The sequence below is a fragment of the Antennarius striatus genome, chromosome 6 (genome assembly GCF_040054535.1).
Source record: "Antennarius striatus isolate MH-2024 chromosome 6, ASM4005453v1, whole genome shotgun sequence".
Lineage (NCBI taxonomy): Eukaryota > Metazoa > Chordata > Actinopteri > Lophiiformes > Antennariidae > Antennarius > Antennarius striatus.
In genome coordinates, this window is record NC_090781.1 from 6,650,504 (window position 1) to 6,674,785 (window position 24,282).

General features: G+C 42.8%; 1 protein-coding gene across 1 annotated transcript in view; it reads left to right on the forward strand.

Moving 5' to 3' along the window:
• The first annotated feature begins 11,032 nt into the window (after positions 1 to 11,032).
• Positions 11,033 to 24,282, forward strand: part of si:dkey-103g5.4 (uncharacterized) — a 47,020-nt gene continuing 33,770 nt past the window's right edge. Inside the window, 7 exon segments of the mRNA XM_068317634.1 lie at positions 11,033 to 11,139; positions 18,739 to 18,874; positions 19,481 to 19,632; positions 19,888 to 20,013; positions 20,108 to 20,309; positions 21,484 to 21,558; positions 21,781 to 21,900. Coding sequence (XP_068173735.1) covers positions 18,769 to 18,874; positions 19,481 to 19,632; positions 19,888 to 20,013; positions 20,108 to 20,309; positions 21,484 to 21,558; positions 21,781 to 21,900 — 781 coding nt within the window. The 5' untranslated portion in view covers positions 11,033 to 11,139; positions 18,739 to 18,768.

The following is a 24,282-nucleotide window of genomic DNA, read 5'->3' on the forward strand; positions in this document are numbered from 1 at the left end:
TCCGGAACATTGTTTTTTATGCATTTAAATCCAAACCATTTCTTGCTGCAACAAAACTTTCACAGTTAAAATTTACTTATTATGTACATATATGAATGTTTCACTCAAGCTGACCCACAGTTTTGCCCTTCCTCAGTATGTCAGAGTAATGCCGAATGGCGGACAGTGTTATGAGCCTGGGCCCTTCTTCCCCACCACCTCTCGTCATGTGACCAGGGTGGGAATCAGTCAAAGACGCAACTTGTTACTGAGGCCAGACTGGCTGGTGACTGGAGGATTGCTTTTCGGAGCTGTGGTCATCCTCTGTTTATGTGTTACACTACTGGTTAGTGCTGTATGCAACACAAACACATGCTGTTTCTTTAGAATTAAATCTCACAACAAATACATCTGTCTCTTGTGTAGATCATGTTCCGTGAATATGGATGGCCTGAGAAAGAACCAATCAGAGTACAGTATCGCTTATTACAGTTGGCGTATCACATGGAGGATTATTCCTCCAAGGGATCAAGAATAATATCAGTTCAGAGGATTAACCGAAGCCAAAAAGCAAGGATGACACAAGACTCCATTCAACAAGGTGAAATCTTGTAACCACACGCATGCATGTACACGTGCGCGCGCGCACACACACACACACACACACACACACACACACACACACACACACACACACACACACACACACACATACACACGTGTACATGACCACTCAGCTGTTACGTAACTTACAAAACAAAACGTCAGTGCACACACACACACACACACACACACACACAAACACACACACACACACACACACACACACACACACACACACACACACACACACACACACACACACACACACACACATTGTTCGTCATAGAGGACCTCTGTAACATCTTATGTAACACTGACAGTGACCCCTGGGTGTTACCCAAACCAATTACTGTTGAAAAGGCTCTTGTCCCACACCTGATATCACGTGCACTGGAAAAATGACAGCAGTCCAAATGTCACAGGCCATGGGAAATCCCATTATAATCCATTGTTAGCCTTGTTGCATGGATAAATTCAGCAGTGGTCTGTTCAAAATTGTCAAGAATAAGTTATGTGGTAATATTTCCACAAGAAGGATTCCCTGTCTTGTGACAGCATCCAGGCAAAGAAGGCCTTAAAAATGGCCATAATTTTAAAAATGTGAATTTATCTAAGAAACATTATAATTTCTCTTAAAAGTGCAGAGAGGGGAGCTAGTTTTAGTGTTTTTTTTAGGATTAATCTGAGCTCTTTCTCCCTTGGCCCCCCGTGCAGACATCATGGAGGACTTCTGGGATTATGAACACCAGGTGGATCTGGAAGCATTCAGCAGCAGCACCTTCTACAGCCTACTGCTCAAGCAAAGTCAGTCTATCACCAGTCAGCTGGAACGGTTAATGACTGAGGTCCGTAATTTGCATTTGAGCGCAGAGAGATTTGCTGAGAGTTTTAGACCACTGTCATGTTTGCATGCTATACAACATGCCACATAGTAGCACTTCAGGCTAGCTTAGCATCATTGGAGACAGGGAAAAATGTCAACATAAGGAATATGTTTTATCTTTTGTTAAATCTTTAGAGTGTAATAACATTCCTACACAATTAGTGATCTTTCGAGGCACTAGCTCATAGGTTTGACCAGAAGCTGGCAAGCAATTTACCCTTGTATATAGTGATTCTGTAAGTTAAGTTAAAATCTAATAAGTTGTGGTTGTCTGCATTGTGTGCATATCTTAGCAAATGGTATATTATATACAGTATACCGTGGCTCAGTGGTCGTTCAATGATTCAAGATCGGAGGTTCGATTGCCGCTCCCGCCGAGTCATTTGTCGTTGTGTCCTTGGGCAAGACATTTCACCCTCCTTGTCTCCAGTGGGGCACTCGCTGGTGTGTGAATGTGTGTGATTGTTCCGGTGGTGGTCGGAGGGGCCGTAGGCGCAGATTGGCAGCCACGCCTCGGTCAGTCTGCCCCAAGGCAGCTGTGGCTACACTCGTAGTCTACTATCATCAAGTATGAACGAGGAGTGAATGAATAATGGATCCAATGTAAAGCGTCTTTGAGTGTCGAGAAAAGCGCTATATAAATCTAATCCATTATATATATGTATATATATATATATATATATATATATATATATATATATATATATATATATATATATATATATATATATATATATATATATATATATATATATATATATATATATATAACAAGACACACATGGACAAGGGCGGAGAATACGGAGTTGTTGGAATGCTACTACACAAGTAATCCCAGAGAGAGGGGATATATGGGGCGGATGTGGGACCAATGGATGCTTCGAAACCCACAATCAAGGCTAACAAAGAAACAGCTGTTAGCCCAGTGTTCCAACATCCGTAACCGAAAACTGCTGTCACAACTAGAGATCGATGAAATACTACAAAAATGCTATGGCAAGGGGGAGCCAGGACGCCAGGTCAGCGGGGGGTTATCACCCCCCCCACAATCCGTGATTGGGTACCAAGCCCCAAGAGACATACACAGCCTCAATACAAGAGCTGCTGACCTGCGAAGGAAGATCGTGACCCAAATGGAAACCTGGAGCCTCCGACAAATACCGAAGCTAAGTTGTCAAGTACCTTCAGAAGATCTGCTAGAAGATGTGAATGCTGCAATAAGAACCATCCCCACAGGGGACATAACTGAGACCAACAAGCTGATCCACAGTACAGCAACAGTAATCCTCGAGATGCTGGGACATAAGATCAACACAGGGCATAACAAACAATACCCTCCATGGAAGAGACGGTTAAAGGCCAAGATAAAGGCGACACGGAGAGATGTCAGCCAGCCAGCCGAGCTACAGAAGGGGAACATGGTGAATAAAGGGGCACCCAGGAAATACAGTAAGCTCTCCATACCTGAAGCACTCGAAACTGCCAAACAGAGACTAACGGCTCTGGCTACCCGACTGAAGCGATACACCAAGGAGATTGAGGCCAGGAGAATAAACAAGACCTTCTCCACTCAACCAGCAAAGGTGTACTCTCAGTGGCAGGGAAATAGCATTCGGCCAGACCCACCAAGAGCTGAGGTGGTGAAATACTGGAAGGGAATATGGGAAAGAGAAGCATCACACAACACCGATGCCCAGTGGCTATTGGACCTGAGGACTGACCACAGCTGCCTCCCAGAACAAGAACCAGTAACCATCTCAATAGCAGACATCCAAGAAAGAGTGTCAAAGATGAAGAGTTGGTCAGCACCGGGCCCGGACATGATCCATACATACTGGCTAAAGAAGCTGACAGCACTCCACGAGCGTCTAGCAGCACAGATGAACCAGCTGCTTAGGGATGGGATGCACCCAGAATGGTTGACTGAAGGCAGGACAGTCCTGATCATGAAAGACCCACAGAAGGAATCTACCCCATCCAACTACCGGCCAATAACCTGTCTCAGTACAACATGGAAGCTCCTGTCAGGCATCATGGCAGCTAAGATGAGTAGGCACATGGATCAATATAGGAGCGGGGCACAGAAAGGAGTTGGTAGTAACACCAAGGGAGCCAAGCACCAGCTACTGGTGGACAGAGCAGTACACAGAGACTGTAAGAATAGGCAGACCAACTTGTGCACCGCCTGGATTGACTACCAGAAAGCCTACGACTCAATGCCACACACGTGGATACTGGAATGTCTGGAACTGTACAAGATCAACAGGACACTAAGAGCCTTCATCAAGAACTCAATGAGGAAGTGGAAGACAACCCTGAAGACTAACTCCAAGCCAATTGCCCAAGTTAACATCAAGTGCGGCATATACCAAGGGGATGCACTATCACCACTGCTGTTCTGCATAGGCCTGAACCCCCTCAGTCACATCATCACAAAGAGTGGCTACGGATACCAATTCCGAAGCGGGACAACAATCAGCCATGTCCTCTACATGGATGACATCAAGCTGTATGCCAGGAATGAGCGAGAAATTGACTCACTGATCCACACCACCAGGATCTACAGCGACGACATAGGGATGTCATTCGGATTAGACAAATGTGGCCGGATGGTATCAAGAAGAGGCAAGATGATCAGAACTGAAGGGGTCAACCTACCAGGGGGCAGGATAGAAGACATCAAGGACAGCTACAAATATCTTGGAATCCCACAGGCTAATGGCAACCAGGAGGAGGCCGCAAGGAAGTCATCCACAGCCAAATACCTCCAGAGAGTAAGGCAAGTCCTGAGAAGTCAGCTGAATGGCAAGAACAAGGTCCGAGCCATCAACATGTATGCACTGCCTGTCATCAGGTACCCCGCTGGGATCATAAGCTGGCCAAAGGAGGAGATAGAAGCCACAGACATCAAGACGAGAAAGCTCCTCACCATGCATGGAGTGTTTCACCCCAAGTCCAGCATCCTGAGGCTGTACACTAAGCGGAAAGAGGGAGGCCAAGGACTAGTGAGCATCAGGGCCATCAGAGACATCAAAAATCCAAGAGTACATCAGGAAGATGGCCCCAACAGATGAACTGCTCAGTGAATGCCTTAGACAGCAGAAACCTGAGGAGGAAGAGGAGGAGGAGACAACATGGAGGGACATGTACCACACGGCATGTACCACCGTCAGATAGAGGAAGTGGCTGATATCAAAAAGACCTGCCAATGGCTGAATAAAGCTGGACTGACAGACAGCACAGAGGCACTGATCATGGCAGCACAAGAACAGGCCCTAAGTACAAGGGCAATAGAGGCCAATATCTACCACAGTAGATCTGACCCAAGGTGCAGGCTATGTAAAGAAGCCCCAGAGTCAGTCCAGCATGTGGTAGCAGGGTGTAAGATGCTCGACAGCTCAGCATACATGGAAAGGCACAACCAAGTAGCTGTGATAGTGTACAGGAACATCTGTACCCGGTATGGACTAGAAGTACCCAAATCCCAATGGGACATACACCGAAGGTGGTTGAGAACGGCAAGGCTAAGATCCTGTGGGACTTCAGCTTCCAGACCGACAAACAGCTACTGGCTAACAAACCGGACATAGTGGTGATGGACAAAGAGCAGAAGAGAGCAGTGGTGATAGATGTGGTGATTCCAGCTGACGCCAACATCAGGAAGAAGGAACATGAAAAGATTAAGAAATATCAAGGGTTGAAAGAACAGCTGGAACAGATGAGGAAGGTCAAGGTTAATGTGGTTCCCGTGGTAGTAGGAGCACTTGGGGCAGTGACCCCCCAAACTGGAGGAGTGGCTCCAGCAGATTCCTGGAACAACATCTGAAGCCTCAGTCGAGAAGAGCACAGTCCTAGGAACAGCTAAGATACTGTGCAGAACCCTCAGACTCCCAGGCCTCTGGTGGAGGACCCGAGCTTGAGGATGACACACAGATACCACCCTGAAAGGGTGAGGGGGACATTTTAAATTTTTTTTCTTATACCATATATATATACCATATATATATACCATACACACACGCACACACACACACACACACACACACACACACACACACACACACACACACACACACACACACACACACACACACACACACACACACACACACACACACACACACACACACACACACACACACACACACACACACACACACACACACCCTTCCTGCCCTCTGGCTGCAGAATAGGGGAGAAGAGACTTGTTACAGCTCTCAGTACAGCTCAAGAGATAAAGACTCGGGGGAAATCGAAAATCTCACCCTCTCTTGTCATTTCATAAATGTGCTTGTCTCACTAGTGTTAGTTGTAAATTAGTTAACGTGTGTTATCTCATTGTTTCTATCTTGTGAACATATGCTACTGTCTTGTCACTCTTTTTTCAAACATGTCTGTATGTATCCAGGTAAAGGTGTTGTATCAAGGAGTGCTTGGGAAACTTCACCCACTCAACCCATGCTTAATTACTGGGGAGAAGATGGGGGAGGGGTATGAAAGGATAAAGAACGAGGTGGGAAAGGAGGTGTCACGACGAAAGACTCTGGCATCACAGCTGAGGACTCTGCTTGAAAGTCAGCTGGAGGTTCATTAACTTTTTAGTTGGTCACTCTAACATTATTCTAACTATTCTAACTATCAAAGAGATGATGAAAGTTGAGAGGGTGCATTTTTATTGGATAGCTGTAAAGAGACAGCCACCTTTGTTCAGGTGCAACAACTGTTTAATGCAAATAATTTTGGAACAATTTGTTGTAAAATACCATATATAATTTCTTTGCTTGAAAAATTAACACAAATAATTTTCCACTTATAAATTAACTTATCATTTTGGCTTTAGATGTTAAATTATGTAATAATACTAATCTGTCCAGGCTTTGAGGCGAGAGCAACACGCCCAGCAAAGGGTCAACAGTATGTTCACAGCTCATCTGAGAGGGTTCACAAAACTACTGTCCAGAGTTTCTAACAGCAATTCACCATCCTGTGAGCTCTACCAGCAAATGTAAGGCTTCCGATTGCTTTTGCAGATTGTCACGAACAAACAAACATAAGTCAGAAAAGATGAAACCCTTACATATTCAATCTGCTGCTTCCTATCTTCAGTTGGATCCAGAAGCTAACATCACAGATAGATGAGATGGGAGAGCTTGTGTCAGCAGAATGCCAGCGTCAGGGGGCCTGGGGATTGTTGGGTGAGGGTACAGGGGCCAAACTGCTCTGCCCTGACTCTGGAACTGTGCTGACCAAAGAGCATATATTTGGTGAGCTTAATCAACCAGAGTTATGTTACATCAATAGCTCAAATACTCTGTCTATGGAAACACCACCATCTAGTGTTAAGAATCTGTACTTACAACACAAAGGCAAACATGAAATACATTGAGATAAGTATATTCACATACAGTCACACTTACACTTTCCCGGCATTGTTAAGAATCTAGAGAACCCATACATTAAGTTTGTTATTGGTCCAATATGAAAGTCTGAGCTGTGTGATAAGATAACAAACGATCCAAGAGTTGAGGTCAGGTTGGGAGTAAGGTTAGGGTTAGTTAATAACTAACTCACTACCCTGCACGTGACTGTACTCAAACCAGTTTAAATCATTATAACAGTCATTTCCGATTATGCAATTCTAACTGCTCTCAGCCATCTGTCCTTCTGCTTCTCTCCAGATGCTGGTGGCTCCCTGCGTGTTTGTCAGGCCCTTCACTGTGATTCAGTCACAGGCCTCATCAGGCCGAACGCCCATAGCCAGATGCTCCTTAGCAGCGGTCACACAATCGCAGTGCCAGCAGAGTTCTGCCTCCACCCACAGACATGCAGAGTTATGCCTATAGCCGGCAATGTGGCTTATGATCCTGCAAGTTCTACTTTAGTGTTTACAACGGACTCATACACAGGTAACACGAGGTGTGTTTGTCGGGGTCATTGGGTGGGTGGGCAAATTATTGGTGATGAAACTACACCTGCTCTGTAGATACATGATCTAACTTTTCTATTTCAGTGTTTCGAGTACAGAAAAATTGGCTCTTGCTAAAAGTCTCAACTTACCTAATCATCAATCGGCAACTTAAAATTGCGTCATCAGGTTAAATAAAACTCAGTAAAGGTGTTTACAATTTTACAGACATGACTTATTTTTTAAAAAAAAGTCTCCTAACATAGTGTATTTTCAGCTCACAAGAAATCAAATAAATGTAATGGACTGCTTAGAGTTGTAGATGTTTAAGACTATATCATTGGAAATTAAATTCGGTCAGACTGCTGTATATAACAAATATTTGCATGGTGTGTTTTTTTAGTTTGTCATAACATAGATGAAGTTCCTTCTACTCAAAGTCCTTATTTGTGATAATAAATACCGCATGATGACAGTTTTGGGGTTGTCTACCTAAGTAGACAGTGGTTCAACAGGTGTAATTAATGAACCTATGCATGCATTAAAGATCACCCATAAGGATTACATACTGTGAAAGTGTTTCTGAGGATGGATGTCAATATAACAGTTCTGCTTATCTCAGGAGACAGCAGGAAGTGGGACAGTCCGCTCCTTCCTTTCATTCCTTACCCAACCTCACATCACTCAGACCAGCCTCTGCTGAGCACCCGGCGCAGAGGCCTCAAACCTGGCCAGAGGCTGCAACTAGGTGCTCCAATGGCAGACCCAGATACTGGGGTGCCTGTGCCCATTCTGGCTGTCACCATTCACCCCAAGACCGGACTAGTATATCCACTGGGAGGGGTGCATATATGTCCCCTCACCCGCCAGCTGCAGCCCATTCAGATTGGTTATCCCATGCTAGACTCCAGGACGGGCAATGTTGTGCTTACTGTGGGGGTTGATCTGGATCCAGTGACTGGTTAGTGCTGTTGGTGACTGTTTAGGACAACCCATGTTGAGGTTATCAGTTCAACTTTATATACATTTTGTAGGAGCTGTGCTGCCAGTAGGGGGAGTTCTTCTGGCTGAGCCTGTCATTGATCCCCTGTGTGGGCGAATGGTGAGAGTAGGAGGAACCAGCAAGTGGGCAGGCCAAGTGGTGTCTAATGCAGGAGGATACCAAGGTCTCCTTGACAGCAAGGTACGAGCCAATATATCTAAAATCATGTTCACTTGAACTTAAGGATAATACATTTCCTAATTCGAAAAAATGTGACTTATGTATCAAAACACATCACTACCATGTTATTTTTTAAATTTGAAAATAAAAATTTCCCCTTAATGACAGTTGACCTAGGAGAAAGTGCTACTTGTAACAGAGTTATTCAGCAGATGTCTAGCAAAAAATTACTTTATTAAAATTCAAACTTTTGTCCATTAGGTTCTACTAGCAATGCTAAAAGTGTTGGAGCTCCTCAAGCCTTTTACTGGCCACTGTAGACCAGAACACAACTTACCGCTTCATGAGAGTACAGAGAGGGGGAGTGGGCGACAAGATCATCTCTCTGTAGCCAAGGAGCTCCAGCATGCTTGGGAAAGGAGTCTACACTGCCAGCTGCAATTGCAAACCAGGTTGGAGATCTTGCTGGAATGGACTGCAGGTCTCCAGCGTGATGGAGGGATTGTGGGTAAGGAAATCTTAGTGGGAGAATGAATGGACTTAAATTTTTGTAAGCATTTTTCCTCAAAGACCAACTCTTTTTTTTGGCTTTTGGCCTTAATTTGGTTGTTACCACCAACGGGAACTACCCCACGTGACCTACTTGTCCTACATAACTTCAAAATTTATATGGAGGCTGGGGCAGCTCCCTGTCCTACAGCACTCTGGCCGGCCTCTATTCTGAAACCCTTTATGCTTATACTCCAGTCCACCTACCTTCAATCGAACAGCAACCATGTATCCCCTGAAGTCCCTTGTGGACCAGGACGACACTTACCTTAGTCTCTTGTCTTATAGGATTATCTCATGGGAGCTCCCATTAATAAACGGAGGGAGGGGAACACATAAAAAGTCATGTGATCAACTTATGTCTGAATTTTATTTAGTTGCCTGGTCAAAGGGTCCTTCTTTAATTTTGGCACATGGACCACCAACTCTTTCACCAGAGAAAGAACTAACTGTTTTTGTCATAGGTTTTCACCCTTGCAGGAGTGTGTGTTTGAGGCAAAACCACACTTCCTATTAGGATTTGTAGAAACTAAGATCGATAAGGTCAAAGTATATAACACCGTTACTATATAAAACAATTCCTATACAATTCCCTAAATAAAAAAAAGCTTAAGGTATATAAGGTCATCAAGGTCTGTTCCTCATCGTGCCTGCTCAACGATATCTGTAATTCTAACAGTATAAATGCAATACATATTCATTTTCCAGAAAGAACACAAAACTATTAAAACATTAGTATTTTCAAGATGGCTGATGTGCATTTAAATGATAAAAAGACATTAGACATACACCAGATACAAAATAGCAGATGTCAAATTCTTTCTGGGAAGTCAGTCCACACATTTACCCCATTATGTGCTGGTCTGTTCAGATGTTTGAACACATACAAGCTTATAGACCTTTGAATTGCCAATTAAACTTGCTAAAATGCAAGAAATATACTCAATATTTGAAAAGAATATAAGAAAACTAAGGAAGTTATGTATAATTAGAAAAATCAATCCTGACAGGTAGATACAAATTACAACAAGAAATGTATTGAACATAAAAACATGTAAGAATGAAGTGTAAACTAAATATTACAGCACCTCTAACCCTCTGACTTATACCGTGTTTTTCAAACCAGGAGACATGCCTCTCCCAGGTTCAGATATATGTGTTCCAGCTCTGCTGGGCATGGAGTACCCTGACCCTATGGGATCCGGTCTTCATGTACCTGTGCTTGGCTGTCAGTCTGATCTTGTCACTGGGAGGATAACACCTTTGGCAGGGACTATGGAGGACCCCGGTGGAAAAGGTTGTATGAATGAAAGCTATTGTACAGGTCAATGTTCATTTGGCCTGATAGTAGATTCAATTTATTCATTAATCCTTTTAAATAATAAAAGCAAAGACCTCTGTCTCTGATTTTGTGCTTAACAGGCTTAGTGCCAATCTGTTATGGATCTTTCACTGTTGATCCAGTGACAGGGGTTGTGGCCCCGGTTGTTGGCGCCCGGCTGGACATGTCCAGAAAAATAGTTGTACCCATTACAGCTTCCTACTGGCTGACTGTGGCAGATCAAACTGATAGTGTGCAGGTGTGTAACTAATTGAAATCTATGTTACCACAATCAGCAAAAACAAAGAAACCTTTGTTTTGGCCATGATGAATAAAGTTGATTGAGTTCTCCACTTTGTTGTCATTTTAGGGAATTTTGAAAAATATAAAAAGGGATTCAGGTCGATAGAATTTGGTGAATCTGATGGACTGTGTTTTTTGCCTGCTTGTGTATCAGGTAGAGGCTCTGCAGAGAGAGGCATGTATGCGAAACACTCACTGGCAGCAGCAAAGGCAGAGGGAGGAAGATCTTTTGTCTGACCTGGACTCCGCTTTATTCCAGTGCCTCCTGAGACTGACAGAAGTGAACTGGTATCAGGTTGGCTGGGGGAAATTGTTATTTTGGTTGCAGATATCTTAAATAACTTGGATGCTTATGTTATGTTTCAAACAGTTAAAGGAAGAGGACCCAGATGCAGATATGAAGCAGAGACTTGAGAGATGCTGTTCAATTATTGGTGACTAAAAATTAACACAATACAATATCAGGCAAATGAAATCCATAACTGTTGCAAAAACTCGGGGCAACTAAAATAATTAGAATATAATGAAAAAGTTTAATGTTTCAGTTACTTATTTCAGGGAGTGAAAACCTTGTACATTTTAGAATTAATGTAAACTAAAATGTGACAACCTTTTTTTAAACTTATATTTTGACAATTATAATCTACAGCTCAAAAACGAAAACAAGTCTGACAATATCAGAATATTTCATGTCACATTTCATTAAATCACTGTTTATGCAGTATAAATACCATGAATCAGTTTCAGTACACAATGCTACTATCTTGGGGAAGACTACTGACTTGAACGAAGACACTCATTGACATCCTGCAAAACGAGGGTAAAATCTCAAATTTTTTCTTTCATGGGTAATTATCTAAAGCAGGGCTTTGAACCGGTTCATGGAATGAAAACCGGAAACTTTTGGTATTTTGGCAGGAACAAAAACGAAAGCGAAAACTTTATATTTTTCAATGTTCTGGAACAGAATCGGAACAGAAAATAACTGTAAACTGGTTAATACCGGGTTTTTTTCCTTCTTGAAAAAAATATTTGACCCCATGTTTCACTTCCTGTCATTCACTGGACGCGGAATGAGAGCAGAGAGAAGTAGCGACTATCAACAGCAGTTAAGAAAAGGGCAGTCTCCCAGTCACCATTTAATCATAACAGGTAAACACTGCAGTATGTATGTATGTATGATTTAGACAATAACTCATTGGATGCAGTCATTTTCAGAGCAATGTGTCCCCGTACTGCCAGCGCTTTGTAGCAATATTGAGCTATGGGAGAAGAACAATGAAGATCTGTTGTTCAGCAATAAATGACATGGTGGAAATTATTCTTGTCTTATTTCATGTAGTGTCTAAGTAGGAGGCATAAGCCTTAACTACAGTGATATACCTGTCATAAAGCAGTGGTGTAGTGCTGTGGTACTGTTTACTGTAGGGTAGGGATAAATCTATAATTATAGTTTATTGTCAGTCAGTCAGTCATCAGATTACCACCGCTATATCTGCCGCAGCGGGTCACGGGGAGCCAGAGCCTATCTTGGGGGCATAGTCTATAGTATATAAACTAATTGCATTAGTTGCCTATTTAAAAGTCCCTAAGTTACCGTATTCTGCTCACCATTTGGCTCATTGTATAAGGAGGCGCAGTCTAAATAACGGAGTTTATTTCTGTACTTTAACCGGACGCATGGCGCACCTTATTGTTCGGTGAATGCTAGCTAACGGAAGCAAAAAGGTGACTGTGGTTGAACTGTGTTGTACTACATATTTAAATTTCCAAAAATACACCGACATTATTTTTTTAAATATGTTTTTATTTCTTTATTTTTTTGAGAAATCTGTGCTAAATCCTTCGAAGTCCTCATCTTCGGTCTGCATTGAATAGCTCGGTAATTCACTATCGCTGACCGTCACGTTTCTGGGTGTCTGTCCGGTAATGATGCCGGCTTTAGAGAAACATTGGACAAAAGCCGAAGCAGATATGTTAGTCCAGGCATCCACAATCCACGCATATATTGTGGTGTAACTCGTTCAGCACTGCCTCCAGTCCTGGTAAACGTGTGTTCACGTCTCTCATCCATCACTCCACGACGCATGCAGCTTAACTTTAAAGGCTCTGTTTACACCGATGTCCAGCGGTTGGAGTTCTTTCGTTAATTCTCCCAGGATGATGGCAAGCTCCGAAATCAGCCGCTTGACGTGGTTTTTGACAGAAGCGGTGGTGTGGGCGTGCATGGAGTCACAAACCAAGAGAGATAGCGAACCGTGAAAAAAGCCACCCGGTCTCTTTACGTGAACCGGAACAACCGGAACTGATAGCCTGGAGTGTACATGTTTCGTTGTAAGCGTGTCTCTTCGCTGACGTCATTGTCGGGGGTGTTTAGCCAAACAAATGTATTTATGCAGCATACCTGCGGTACAGTACCGGCATACATATACTGATACCGGTACCTACCGGAGGTGTGCAGGACGTAGCCTTGCGTCATGTCCTCTAATTCGTCCATTGCTGCCGGTGTACGTAGTGACGTAATACGTCCTATGTCGGTGGAAAATGGTCGATCTGGTGGAGCGCTGACTAAAATCACACAAAAACATTTTTACAGATTTTGGAACTCAGTGTACACATAAGACGCTTAATGTAAAAAAGGCGCAGCTTTGATTTTTGAGACATTTTAAGGCTTTTAAGCGCGTCTTATGGTGCGCAAAATATGGCACCTACATATTTATATTTACAAGGAACGTTATTAACCGGTTCAGGAACTTTATTTTTTGTTCTGGAACGTCAGTTTATGGGTGGAACACAAAACCGGAAACGTTATAATTCTGTTTCTGTTCAGAACAAACTGATTGGCAAAAAATTCTGGTTCAAAGCCCTGATCTAAAGTATTAAAAAAATCTAAAATATAAAAAAAGTTTCTCTGTCTGAACTGAATTGGATTTTAATTTTTTTTCCCATGATAATCACATTTCTTGAGAAACATCTGTTCCCCCCCAAACCCCCCCCCAAAAAACAAAAACAAAAACAAAAAACAAAAAGCAAAAAACAAAAAACAAAAAACAAAAAACAAAAAAAACAAATTACAAAACAAAACAAAACAAAACCCCCCAGGTAAGTTCATATAAATGCAAATCCAAAAGGGTAAAAGCAAGCAGAGGGTACTGTATAATTCATGTACAGAACCATGCACAGTCGACGAAAATGAGTTGGAAACATGACAGTTAACATAGTTTTATAATAAACTCTAAACTCAGCATCCAAACACAGCAAGCAATGACCTGAAGTGAAACGCACAACACTGTATTTATTTCATCAGCCTTTAAAAGTGTTTCATGACAAAAAAGAGTTCAATTCAAGTAACATATTACAAGCATTCTTTCATGTATTAGCATTAGTATTAATCAACATTTGGTGTAGGACATGATCAGTGAAAAACTGCTCCAAAATTATGTGGACATTTAATCACCATGGTATGATACAAGTCAGTCAAAACTTCAGTATGCTGATTTATGCACAGGTGACTGTGAATCTGCTTCACCTGTAGTGGTGTTTTGGAGTGGCAAAAAAAGGACACCAGCAGCAAAGATTAGTTAAGTAGCAAATATTAGTCAGGATGAAGTGAGGAGGACATTGAAGAGGATGAAAAGTGGAAAGGTCCTGATGATATACCTGTGGAGGTATGGAAGTGTCTAGGAGAGGTGGCAGTAGAGTTTCTGACTGGGTTGTTCAACAGGATCTTAGATAGTGAGAAGATGCCTGAGGAATGGAGGAGAAGTGTGCTGGTGCCAATTTTTAAGACCAAGGGAGATGTGCAGAGTTGTGGCAACTACAGAGGAATAAAGCTGATGAGCCATACAATAAAGTTATGGGAGAGAGTAGTGGAAGCTAGACTAAGGACAAAAGTGAGCATTTGTAAGCATCAGTATAGTTTCATGTAAAAAAAAAGACTATTACAGATGCAGTACTTGCTTTGAGGATGTTGATAGAAAAGTACAGAGAAGGCCAGAGGGAGCTGCATTGTGTTTTTGTAGATCTGGAGAAAGCTTATGACAGGGTGCCCAGAGAGGAACTGTGGTATTGTATGAGGAAGTCTGGAGTGGCAGAGAAGTATGTTACAGCAGTGCAAGACATGTATGAGGACTGTAAGACAGTGGTGGGGTGTGCTGTAGGTGTGACAGAGGAGTTCAAGGTGGAGTTGGGACTGCATCAGGGATCAGCTCTGAGCCTCTTCTTGTTCTCTATGGTGATGGACAGGCTGACAGACGAGGTTAGACAGGAATCTCCATGGACTATGATGTTAGTCAGATGACATTTGGATCTGTAGTGAGGGCAGGGAACAGGTGGAGGAGAAGCTACAGAGGTGAAGGTTTGCCCTGGAAAGGAGAGGAATGAAGGTTAGCTGCAGTAAGACAGAGTACATGTGTGTGAATGAGAGGGACCAAAGTGGAAGAGTGAGGTTACAGGGAGAAGAGATCAAGAAGGTGGAGGATTTTAAGTACTTAGGGTCAACGGTCCAGAGCAATGGAGAGTGTGGAAAAGAGTTGAAGAAGTGTGTACAGGCAGGATGGAACGGGTGGAGAAAAGTGTCAGGTGTGATGTGTGATAGAAGAGTTTCAGCTAAAATGAAAGTTAAGGTGTACAAAACTGGTGAGATCAGCGATGTTTTTTGGTCTAGAGACAGTGTCACTGAGGAAAAGACAGGAATTAGAGCTGGAGGTAGCAGAGATGAAGATGCTGAGGTTCTCTTTGGGAGTGACCAGGATCAGGAATGAGTGCAGTATTTTCCGCACTATTCGGTGCACCTAAAAGCCTATCATTTTCTCATAAACCCGCAGCGTGTTTTGTAATCCGATGCGCCTTATATGTAGATTAATATTAATATTAATATTGGTTAAAAACAAGATTGCTAAATAAAAGCCGGCAGTCTGGCGGGCAGTAAAGCCGCACTACGCCACCAGGGGGAACCCTCAGGAATGCACTCTGGCCGGTAGTCTGGCCGGACTACGCCCCCTAACAACGGTAGTGAAGGGGCGTCGCCGAATCGCTGGCTCTCACTGACCTGCTATCTGACGGCAGAGCAGCCTGCGGATAGCACCGGTGCCTGGCCACGAAAATGTAGCAAAAAATAGGGGTTTTTCAACAATTTTATTCATAAAGTTTGACTGACTGACTTATCTTAGTATTTCCCAACCACTGTGGCGCCGGAAATAACCCACTTGAAACTTAATTGGTCTAAAAAATGCAGTGGCGGGCCGTGCATTTCAACCGTAGGCATTCAGTGACGTCATATTTATTCCTACCTAAAATATGCCTCGTAACATTAGTATGACACCAGGGTTTGAGAATCCTCACATATACATTACATCACTCTTAATATGGGCTAATCAGGCAACACTTAATTTCCGGAGCATTTAAAATAAATTATTTCTAGTATTTTTGATATTTAACTTGTTACCAATGACTCAACAAATAAACATGACAAAAACCTTTAAAAATAAAAATACACTCACCAACATGGATCCACACAGTGCCTTTTTATTTAAAAATGAAATCCATCCTTCTTTCTTTCTTCAGAAAAACTTCCATGGCTCTGTCGAACAATTTGTTGTTGCGCTTCAGATCCATCAGCAACTCTTTCTTTCTGGACATGAAGGCTAAAGCTGAAAGCTGCGTCTGTCTCGTCGTATTTCTGGCATACGTTTTTAGACGCTTCAGTGCCGTGAATGAACTTTCAGCAGACACAGTGGACACAGGGATAGTTACAGCAAAAGAGGCCAATGCGTTAATTTACCCCACACTCGCACTCAGATTTTTGATCCGAAGAAAATCAAGGAGATCAGCGGGACTTTTCCCTTCAAAATCAGTCACTCCATACATTACAGACAATTCTGTTTTAAGTCGGGGAAAATCAAACAGTGTTCTATGGCTCTGCATTAAGCTTGAAAAGGCTGCTTGCAGAAATTTTTCCCTGTAAGTGTGAAAGTGCTGGGGGTCGAGGAGGGAGAGAAACATCAACATGTTATGGTCCTGAAATCGATTCCGTGTCTGGGAACGAATGTTGTGCGCCCCGACCTCTGCGCACAGCTGGAACACCTGAGACGCGCACCGTTTCTTCATGTGTCATTGAAATTTTGCTTGGCCTGCTCAACTGAGCGACAAAACTCGTTCACTCTTGTCAAGCAGAATTGTACATCCAGTTTTTGTGTTTAATATTGCAAAAAGCACATCAGTGTTTTCAAAAATCCTATTGAATGTGTTGAGCAAAAAACCAAACTCAAAATCCTCCAGACGTGCTTCAAATCCATCTGCAGAAAGTACAGTGTCCTCATCATACTTGTCGTGGTGTTCTAATATATGATCAAATAACTCCTTTAGAGCAAATTGCTTCTCAAGGACTGCATTCACCGATCTAGACGCAAATTGCCATCGTGTTGGCGCAACGTGAGGGAGACGCCTCTTGCAAATTTCATCCAAGAGGGCGCTTCGGAGATCTAGAGAAGAATGCAGCGAGCCCATTCAGATTGGCAAAAAAAAGCTCGCACTCTTTAAGTTTTGAGGCCCCTTGAGTTAATACTACATTTCGGCAATGTGCATAACAGTGAATGAATAGGGCCACGGTTGCCTTCTCCTTCACTTTAATCTGCACTGCGTTTAGTCCAGATGCCATCACCCCTGCGCCATCATAACACTGTGCAACAACTTTGTCCAGAGGACATTCGTATTCCTCAAGTAAATAAAAAATAAGATCGGCAATGTCGTCAGCTCGACTGCCACTGGTTACATCCACAAATTTTACAAAACGCTCCTTGACGGGTCTACCCATTAATAAAGTATCTATCTATCTATCTATCTATCTATCTATCTATCTATCTATCTATCTATCTATCTATCTATCTATCTATCTATCTATCTATCTATCTATCTATCTATCTATCTATCTATCTATCTATCTATCTATCTATCTATCTATCTATCTATCTATCTATCTATCTACCCCTGAGACCTCAGCCTCGGCTTTCATCGTGGAAGTCATGGTAGTGAGATTGAGGAGATCCTCAAAGTATTCCTTTCACCACCGGACAATATCCTCAGATGAGGTCAGACTCCCACGATTCAACAAGACTTGATGAGACTATTTCTCCAGCTTGATAGCATCCCTTAGTTCTCGGTAAGGGATGGATTAGCACCTCCAAATCTGAGGCCATGGCTTTCGACTGGAAAAAGGTGGTCTGCCCTATGTGGAGGAGTTCAAGTATCTTGGGGTCTTGTTCACAAGTGAGGGAAGGACGGAGTGTGAGATTGACAGATTGGTTGCTACAGCGGCTGCGGTGATGCATTCGTTGTATAGGTCTGTTGTGGTGAAGAAGGAGTTAAGTTGAAAGATGGCGCTCTCCATTTACCTCTCAATCTATGTTCTCAATCTACTCTCACCTATGGTCGTGAACTTTGGGTCATGACCGAAAGGACAAGATCCCGGATACAAGCGGTTGAAATGAGTTTCCTCCGTAGAATGGCTGGGCGCACCCTCAGAGATAGGGTGAGGAATTTAGTTATCAGGGAGGTGACTGAGGTTCTAAACAAAGGCTCTAAACAGCTGTAGGTCAGCTCATAATGGTGCTAAAAGAAAATATGTGGTCAAGAAACATGCAGAAATGAAATGCAATGCAATGAAATGAAATGCAGCAGGTCAATCTTACCATATTCTTTCATGTTATTGTGAAAGAAAACTAAAGATGCACAACAAGTCCCAAATTTTGAGTCAAGTCTCAAATTGTTTGTTAATAGCACACATGTAAGTCTAAAGGTGCTTAGTGTTTGAATAAGAGTTACTGTAACTATAAATTACCAATGAAGGTCCTCATCTCCATATTTTTATAACACTTTCCACATCTTGGCTTGACCTGCAAGTAGGCCTCGGCAGGTTGGTGAATAGATTTTCCTATGAGCTGCTAGACTGTGTCTCTGTTAATGTATGTTCCATGTTTGCACCAGTATACTACAATATGCCTCCACTGTTATACATGTATATGTTATATTTACAGTGGTCGGGGAGGCAGCTGAGGGTGGCAGCAATGGAGCTACAGGATTCAGCGCAGACCGAGGCCCAGAGGAGAGCATCTCAGTGCTCCAACCTGGCCTTGATCTTGCCTCCACATGTCTTTCACATCCTCACACAAGGTAAATTAACTTGTAGAATGAAAAGGTTAGAGGATTATTCACTCATGCACAGCATTGTAGTTACATTCATTGTTTCCCAACAGACAGGTTTCTCGTATCCCACCCTTCAGTGTTACAGTACTGAAAGTGATTTCGATGGAAATTTAAGAGGGAGAACAAGAAGAGCAAGATCTACAAGAATTTTTGTTGTCACAAACAAGTACACATACTATGATGTTGTGAATTTATTCTGTGCATTTGACTTATCTCTGCCAGCAATGGGCAGCCTGCAGGGCCCCAAGGGAGTAAGTCGAGGTTAAGGATCTTGCTAAAGAATACATGGGTATTTAAACTGGCGGAACTGGGGCCCCATGTCTGTGTAGGTTTCCTTTTATCCAGGTCATGGCTATCAAAAGTTTTCAAAATCAATCCACTGGATTTTAACTCTCATCGTCTCGGATGAGAGGTAAAATGTCTTCAAGAAATTCCCCTAAAGTTCAGTGGATTGATTTAGACAGTTTTTGATAACTGGGGCCCGAAGCACCAAACTTCCAGTAAGTAGTTGACCCTTAACACCTAAGCCCAACTGCCCGGACATTTAATGCATGTCTCTATCTGTGTATAAAGGTGATGGTGATGAGTGGGACCAGCAGTGTGTTTGGTACTCAGAGCTCATGTTGAGCCTTGAAAAGTTGGATGTGTCTTTGGAGCAGTTGCAGAAATACCAAGAAAAATGGATGACACAGGGAGGAGTTTGTGCAACAACTGTCCAAACTATGGTGAGGATAATGGCATTATGGTCACATTTTGCCACTTTATCGATTGCTGACTGATTGTTTGGTGACAGTTGGGTCAGAAGTTCACCCTCTTTGGTCACCTGCATCAAATGTATTTACGGTGATTCAAAATGCCACAGGGCACATTGAAAAGTGTGGTTAAGCTTTGTGCTATGACCTACACTCTGTAACACTGTCTAAATGTAAATGAGAGTTTATGCCCTTTATTTTTGAAGTCTCTGTGTATTTATCCTCCAGGACAGAGAAATGAGGCAGAGAGAGTTGTTGGAGCAATGTCTGTCCACACAGACAGAGATGGCGGTTGCTATCAATGCGCTGCACTTTGTCAGACATCTCTCTCAGCTGCGTGTCACCACTGCTCAGGTCTTTGTCATCATTTATTCTGTTTGTTCTGAGATGAACAATTCAAGTATATATTTGGCTGTTCTAAGACACCACTTTCTTCTTGGTTGTTTAGGCAGTACTAAGTGGGAACTTTTGGTACAAGGAATACGGGCTGGTTCAGGCTAGTATGCACAGACCAACTGTGAAGGTCATGGGTCTGCTCCAGCAGGCTGCTTTACCTCTGCTGGAGAGACTAAATCAACTCCTTGAAGAAAAACATCCAACCAGCTTCTTTTCCAAAACCTGCAACCAACATGTCTCAGCACCAGACAGAGGTACGTAGTTTGTAATGCGATAGAGGTACTATTAGAAAATGATGTGCATACATCTCCATAAACACAACATGTTCTAAGAGGAGCATTATTCTTCCTGAACGAGGAGACTGGTTGGCAATTATTACATTTCTGGTCCTTTGTGTGTATTTGGATCTTACAGATTTGATATATAATATTAGACATTGCTGTATTTTGTAGCCCATATTCCCGAGTATGTTTATTCTAAGTGGGCCTGCAAAGCTTTCACCCACATTATCCCACTCATTCTGTTGTTAAAGGTTATGACTGGTGTACCTTTATGTTTCGCTATCTGTTCCTATCAACACATCTCATGAAAAGGTTTTAAAATCTTTATTCATTTTCTTAGTTCTCAAACTTGTGATAACTAAATTTCCACAACTGAAATACAGAAAAGTGAGCACCACATGATAGGTGCGAATGTGAGCATGAATATAGGTTTATTTATGTTTGACAAGCTGGTGTCTCATCCAGTGTACCCTGCCTCTCCCCTATTGTTAGCTGGGGTAGGCTCCAGCACAACCTGTGCCCGGTATTTTGGATAAACAGCTGGAGACGACATAATTACTATCATCTCGCTTTCAACATGTCATCCAGTGAGGCTCTCTTATGTATTATTTTAAAAGAAAAATCAGGCCCTTTTCCATTAATCAGAGTGATTAACAGTACAAATGAACAGACAGTATATTGTTAGGAAGATCAATGCAGTGTTTGTTTTGGACTTTTTGTTGTTTTTGTGGGGCAGCACGGTGGAGCAGTGGATAGCGCTGTCGCCACACAGCAAGGCGGTTCAAGATTTGAGTACCGCTCTGTGCGGGATTTGCATGTTCTCTCCGTGTTTGGGTGGGTTCTCTCCAGGTTCACTGGCTTCCTCCCATCTCCAAAAAACATGCACTTCAGATTGGCTGTTCCAAATTGGCCTTAGGAGTGAGTGTGTGTGTGTTTGTCTGTCCTGTGTGGCTCTGCGGTGCACTGGCATTGTGCCCAGAGTTTCCCCTGCCTCACGCCCCAAGACAACTGGGATAGGCTCCAGCTCCCCACAACCCGCCCAAGCGGAGGAAGCGGTTCGAGAACATGATTGAATGAATGTTGTATTTGTTGAGATGAAAATTGGAGAAAATTATCAAGCTGATACTTTAAGATGAATTTGTTTCAGACTTGTCAACAAAGCAGGTATATGGATCGGAAATAGCCTCCAGAGTCTGGACAGCCTCAATACCAGTGGTGAAAGGTATGTGCTCTTTAAGACAAGGCTTGAGATAACAACTGTAGAAAGCGTTAATTTCTTCATGTCAGGGCATAGGACAAACCTCTCAGTCACTTAAGAAAAAGAAAGAAAGAAAGAAAGAAAGAAACACACTCTCTTGTTTTTCTTAGGGAAATAATCTTTTCACTTTATGGAGCATGATAATTGATCACAGTATTCAAATGGTCTCTATCTCTTTTTCTTCAGGAATCTCCACCCAGTCTTTGAGGGAGCCTGCTCAGTCCCAGGACACAGGTCTGCAGACCAGCTCGGTACCAATACAAAACTCCCAAAGTCATACTGCATCCTCTGGTATTCATTCTGAGGGTGAGAAAAATCCAAATGCTCTTGTAAAATGATTGCAAATCTGTATTTTTCTTATTTTGTACTGTCCTCTTCTCTAGTGTCTGTGGGAAAACTGTATTTACCCATTCAACATTTTCTGTACTATAAATATAGACCTCTGTGAAAGGAAATACACACATCCACAGTTACTTAGGATGCACAACCTTTTTTTTTTGTGCCAAGAATGAGGCGCTGCACTTATTTGGTCTAGAGACAGTGTCACTGAGGAAAAGACAGGAGACACAGCTGGAGGTAGCAGAGATGAAGATGCTGAGGTTCTCTTTGGGAGTGACCAGGATGGATAGGATCAGGAATGAGTACATCACAGAGACAGCACATGTTAGAGGTTTTGGAGATAAAGTCAGAGAGACCAGACTGAGATGGTTTGGACATGTCCAGAGGAGAGATAGTGAATATATTGGTAGAAGGATGCTGAGTTTTGAACTACCAGGCAGGAGGCCTAGAGGAAGACCAAAGAAGAGGTTTATGGATGTAGTGAAAGAGGACATGAAGGTTGTTGGTGTGAGAGAAGAGGATGCAAAGGACAGGGCTAGATGGAGGCAATTGATTCTCTGTGGCGACCCCTGAAGGGAAAAGCCGAAAGGAAAAAAAGAAGAAGAATGTATGTGTGATTTGGTTCGTTTACCCTGTAGATTGGAAACAGGCTATAAAAGCTATCTAAGCTTTGTTTAAAACAGCATCTTTCATGTTTTCAGGCAAGAAATTTGATATTGTTTTTCCTTATGAGAAATGTTCCAAAATGTCAAGTTTTATTTTGCTTTGTACAACATCTTGTTGGGAAGGTGTAAAAATTTCATTACCATGCAACCATTATCAACCACCGATCACTGCACATTATGTGCCCCTAAAATCCATAACTTCTTTGATTGATTTTTCCTGTCATGCATATGAATAATGAAAATATGTGCAGTGTATTAATGATGTAGCCACAAGAGGACACAATGTAGCCACAAGAGGACACAAGCCAGTGTCTTATTGTGCCGGTCTCAAGCCCGGATGTTGTTGTTGACCTACAGGGCGCCGGTGGAAATTGGACTACTGTTGGTCGAAGAAGGAGAGGAGGAAAGTGTGTTTGCACAAAGAGAGAGAAGAGGAACGCTAAGAGTATAGGACTAAGAGTAGGGACGCTGAATGTTGGAACTATGACAGGAAAAGGTAGAGAGTTGGTTGACATGATGCAGAGGAGGAAGGTAGACATACTTTGTGTCCAGGAGACCAGGTGAAAAGGTAGCAAGGCTAGACATTTAGGAGCAGGGTTCAAGTTGTTCTATCATGATGTAGATGGGAAGAGAAATGGAGTAGGAGTTAACTTGAAGGAGGAGTTTGTTAGGGATTTCCTGGAGGTAAAAAGAGTGTCAGATAAAGTGATGAGGCTGAAGCTAGAAATAGAAGGTGTGATGTCCAATGTTGTTAGTGGATATGCTCCACAGGTAGGATGTGAGCTGGAGGAGAAGGAGAAATTCTGGCTGGACTTTGATGAAGTGATGCAGAGCATACCTAGGATTGAGAGAGTTGTCATTGCTGCAGACTTCAATGGACATGTTGGTGCAGGTAACAGGATGACGAGGAGGTGATGGGCAGGTTTTGTATCCAGGAGAGGAACGCAGAAGGACAGATGGTAGTTGACTTTGCAAAAAGGATGGAAATGGCTGTAGTGAATACTTTCTTCCAGAAGAGGCAGGAACATAGGGTGACCTATAAGAGTGGTGGTAAGAGCACACATTTAGACTACATCTTGTGTAGACGGTGTAACCTCAAGGAGATCTGTGACTGCAAAGTAGTGGTAGGTGAGAGTGTAGCCAAACAGCATAAGATGGTGGTGTGCAAAGAGGGCAAAGACAGAGCAGAAGATGAAATGGTGGAAGCTAAAAAAGGAAGAGTGTTGCATAACTTTTAGGAAGGAGTTAAGACAGGCTCTGGGAGGCCAGGAGGTGCTCCCAGATGACTGGACAACTACAGATAGTGTGATCAGGGAGACAGGTAGGAGAGTACTTGGTGTGTCATCTGGAAGGAAAGTAGATAAGGAGACTTGGTGGTGGAATGAGGAGGTACAGGAGTGTATACAGAGAAAGAGGTTAGCTAAGAAGAAGTGGGACACTGAGAGGACTGAGGAAAATAGACAGGAGTACAGGGAGATGCAGCGTAAGGTGAAGATAGAGGTAGCAAAGGCCAAACAAGAAGCTTATGATGACTTGTATGCTAGGTTGGACAGTAAGGAGGGAGAGACTGATCTATACAGGTTGGCAAGACAGAAAGACAGAGATGGGAAGGACGTGCAGCAGGTTAGGGTGATTAAGGATAGGGATGGAAGTCTATTGACAGGTGCCAGTAGTGTGATGGGAA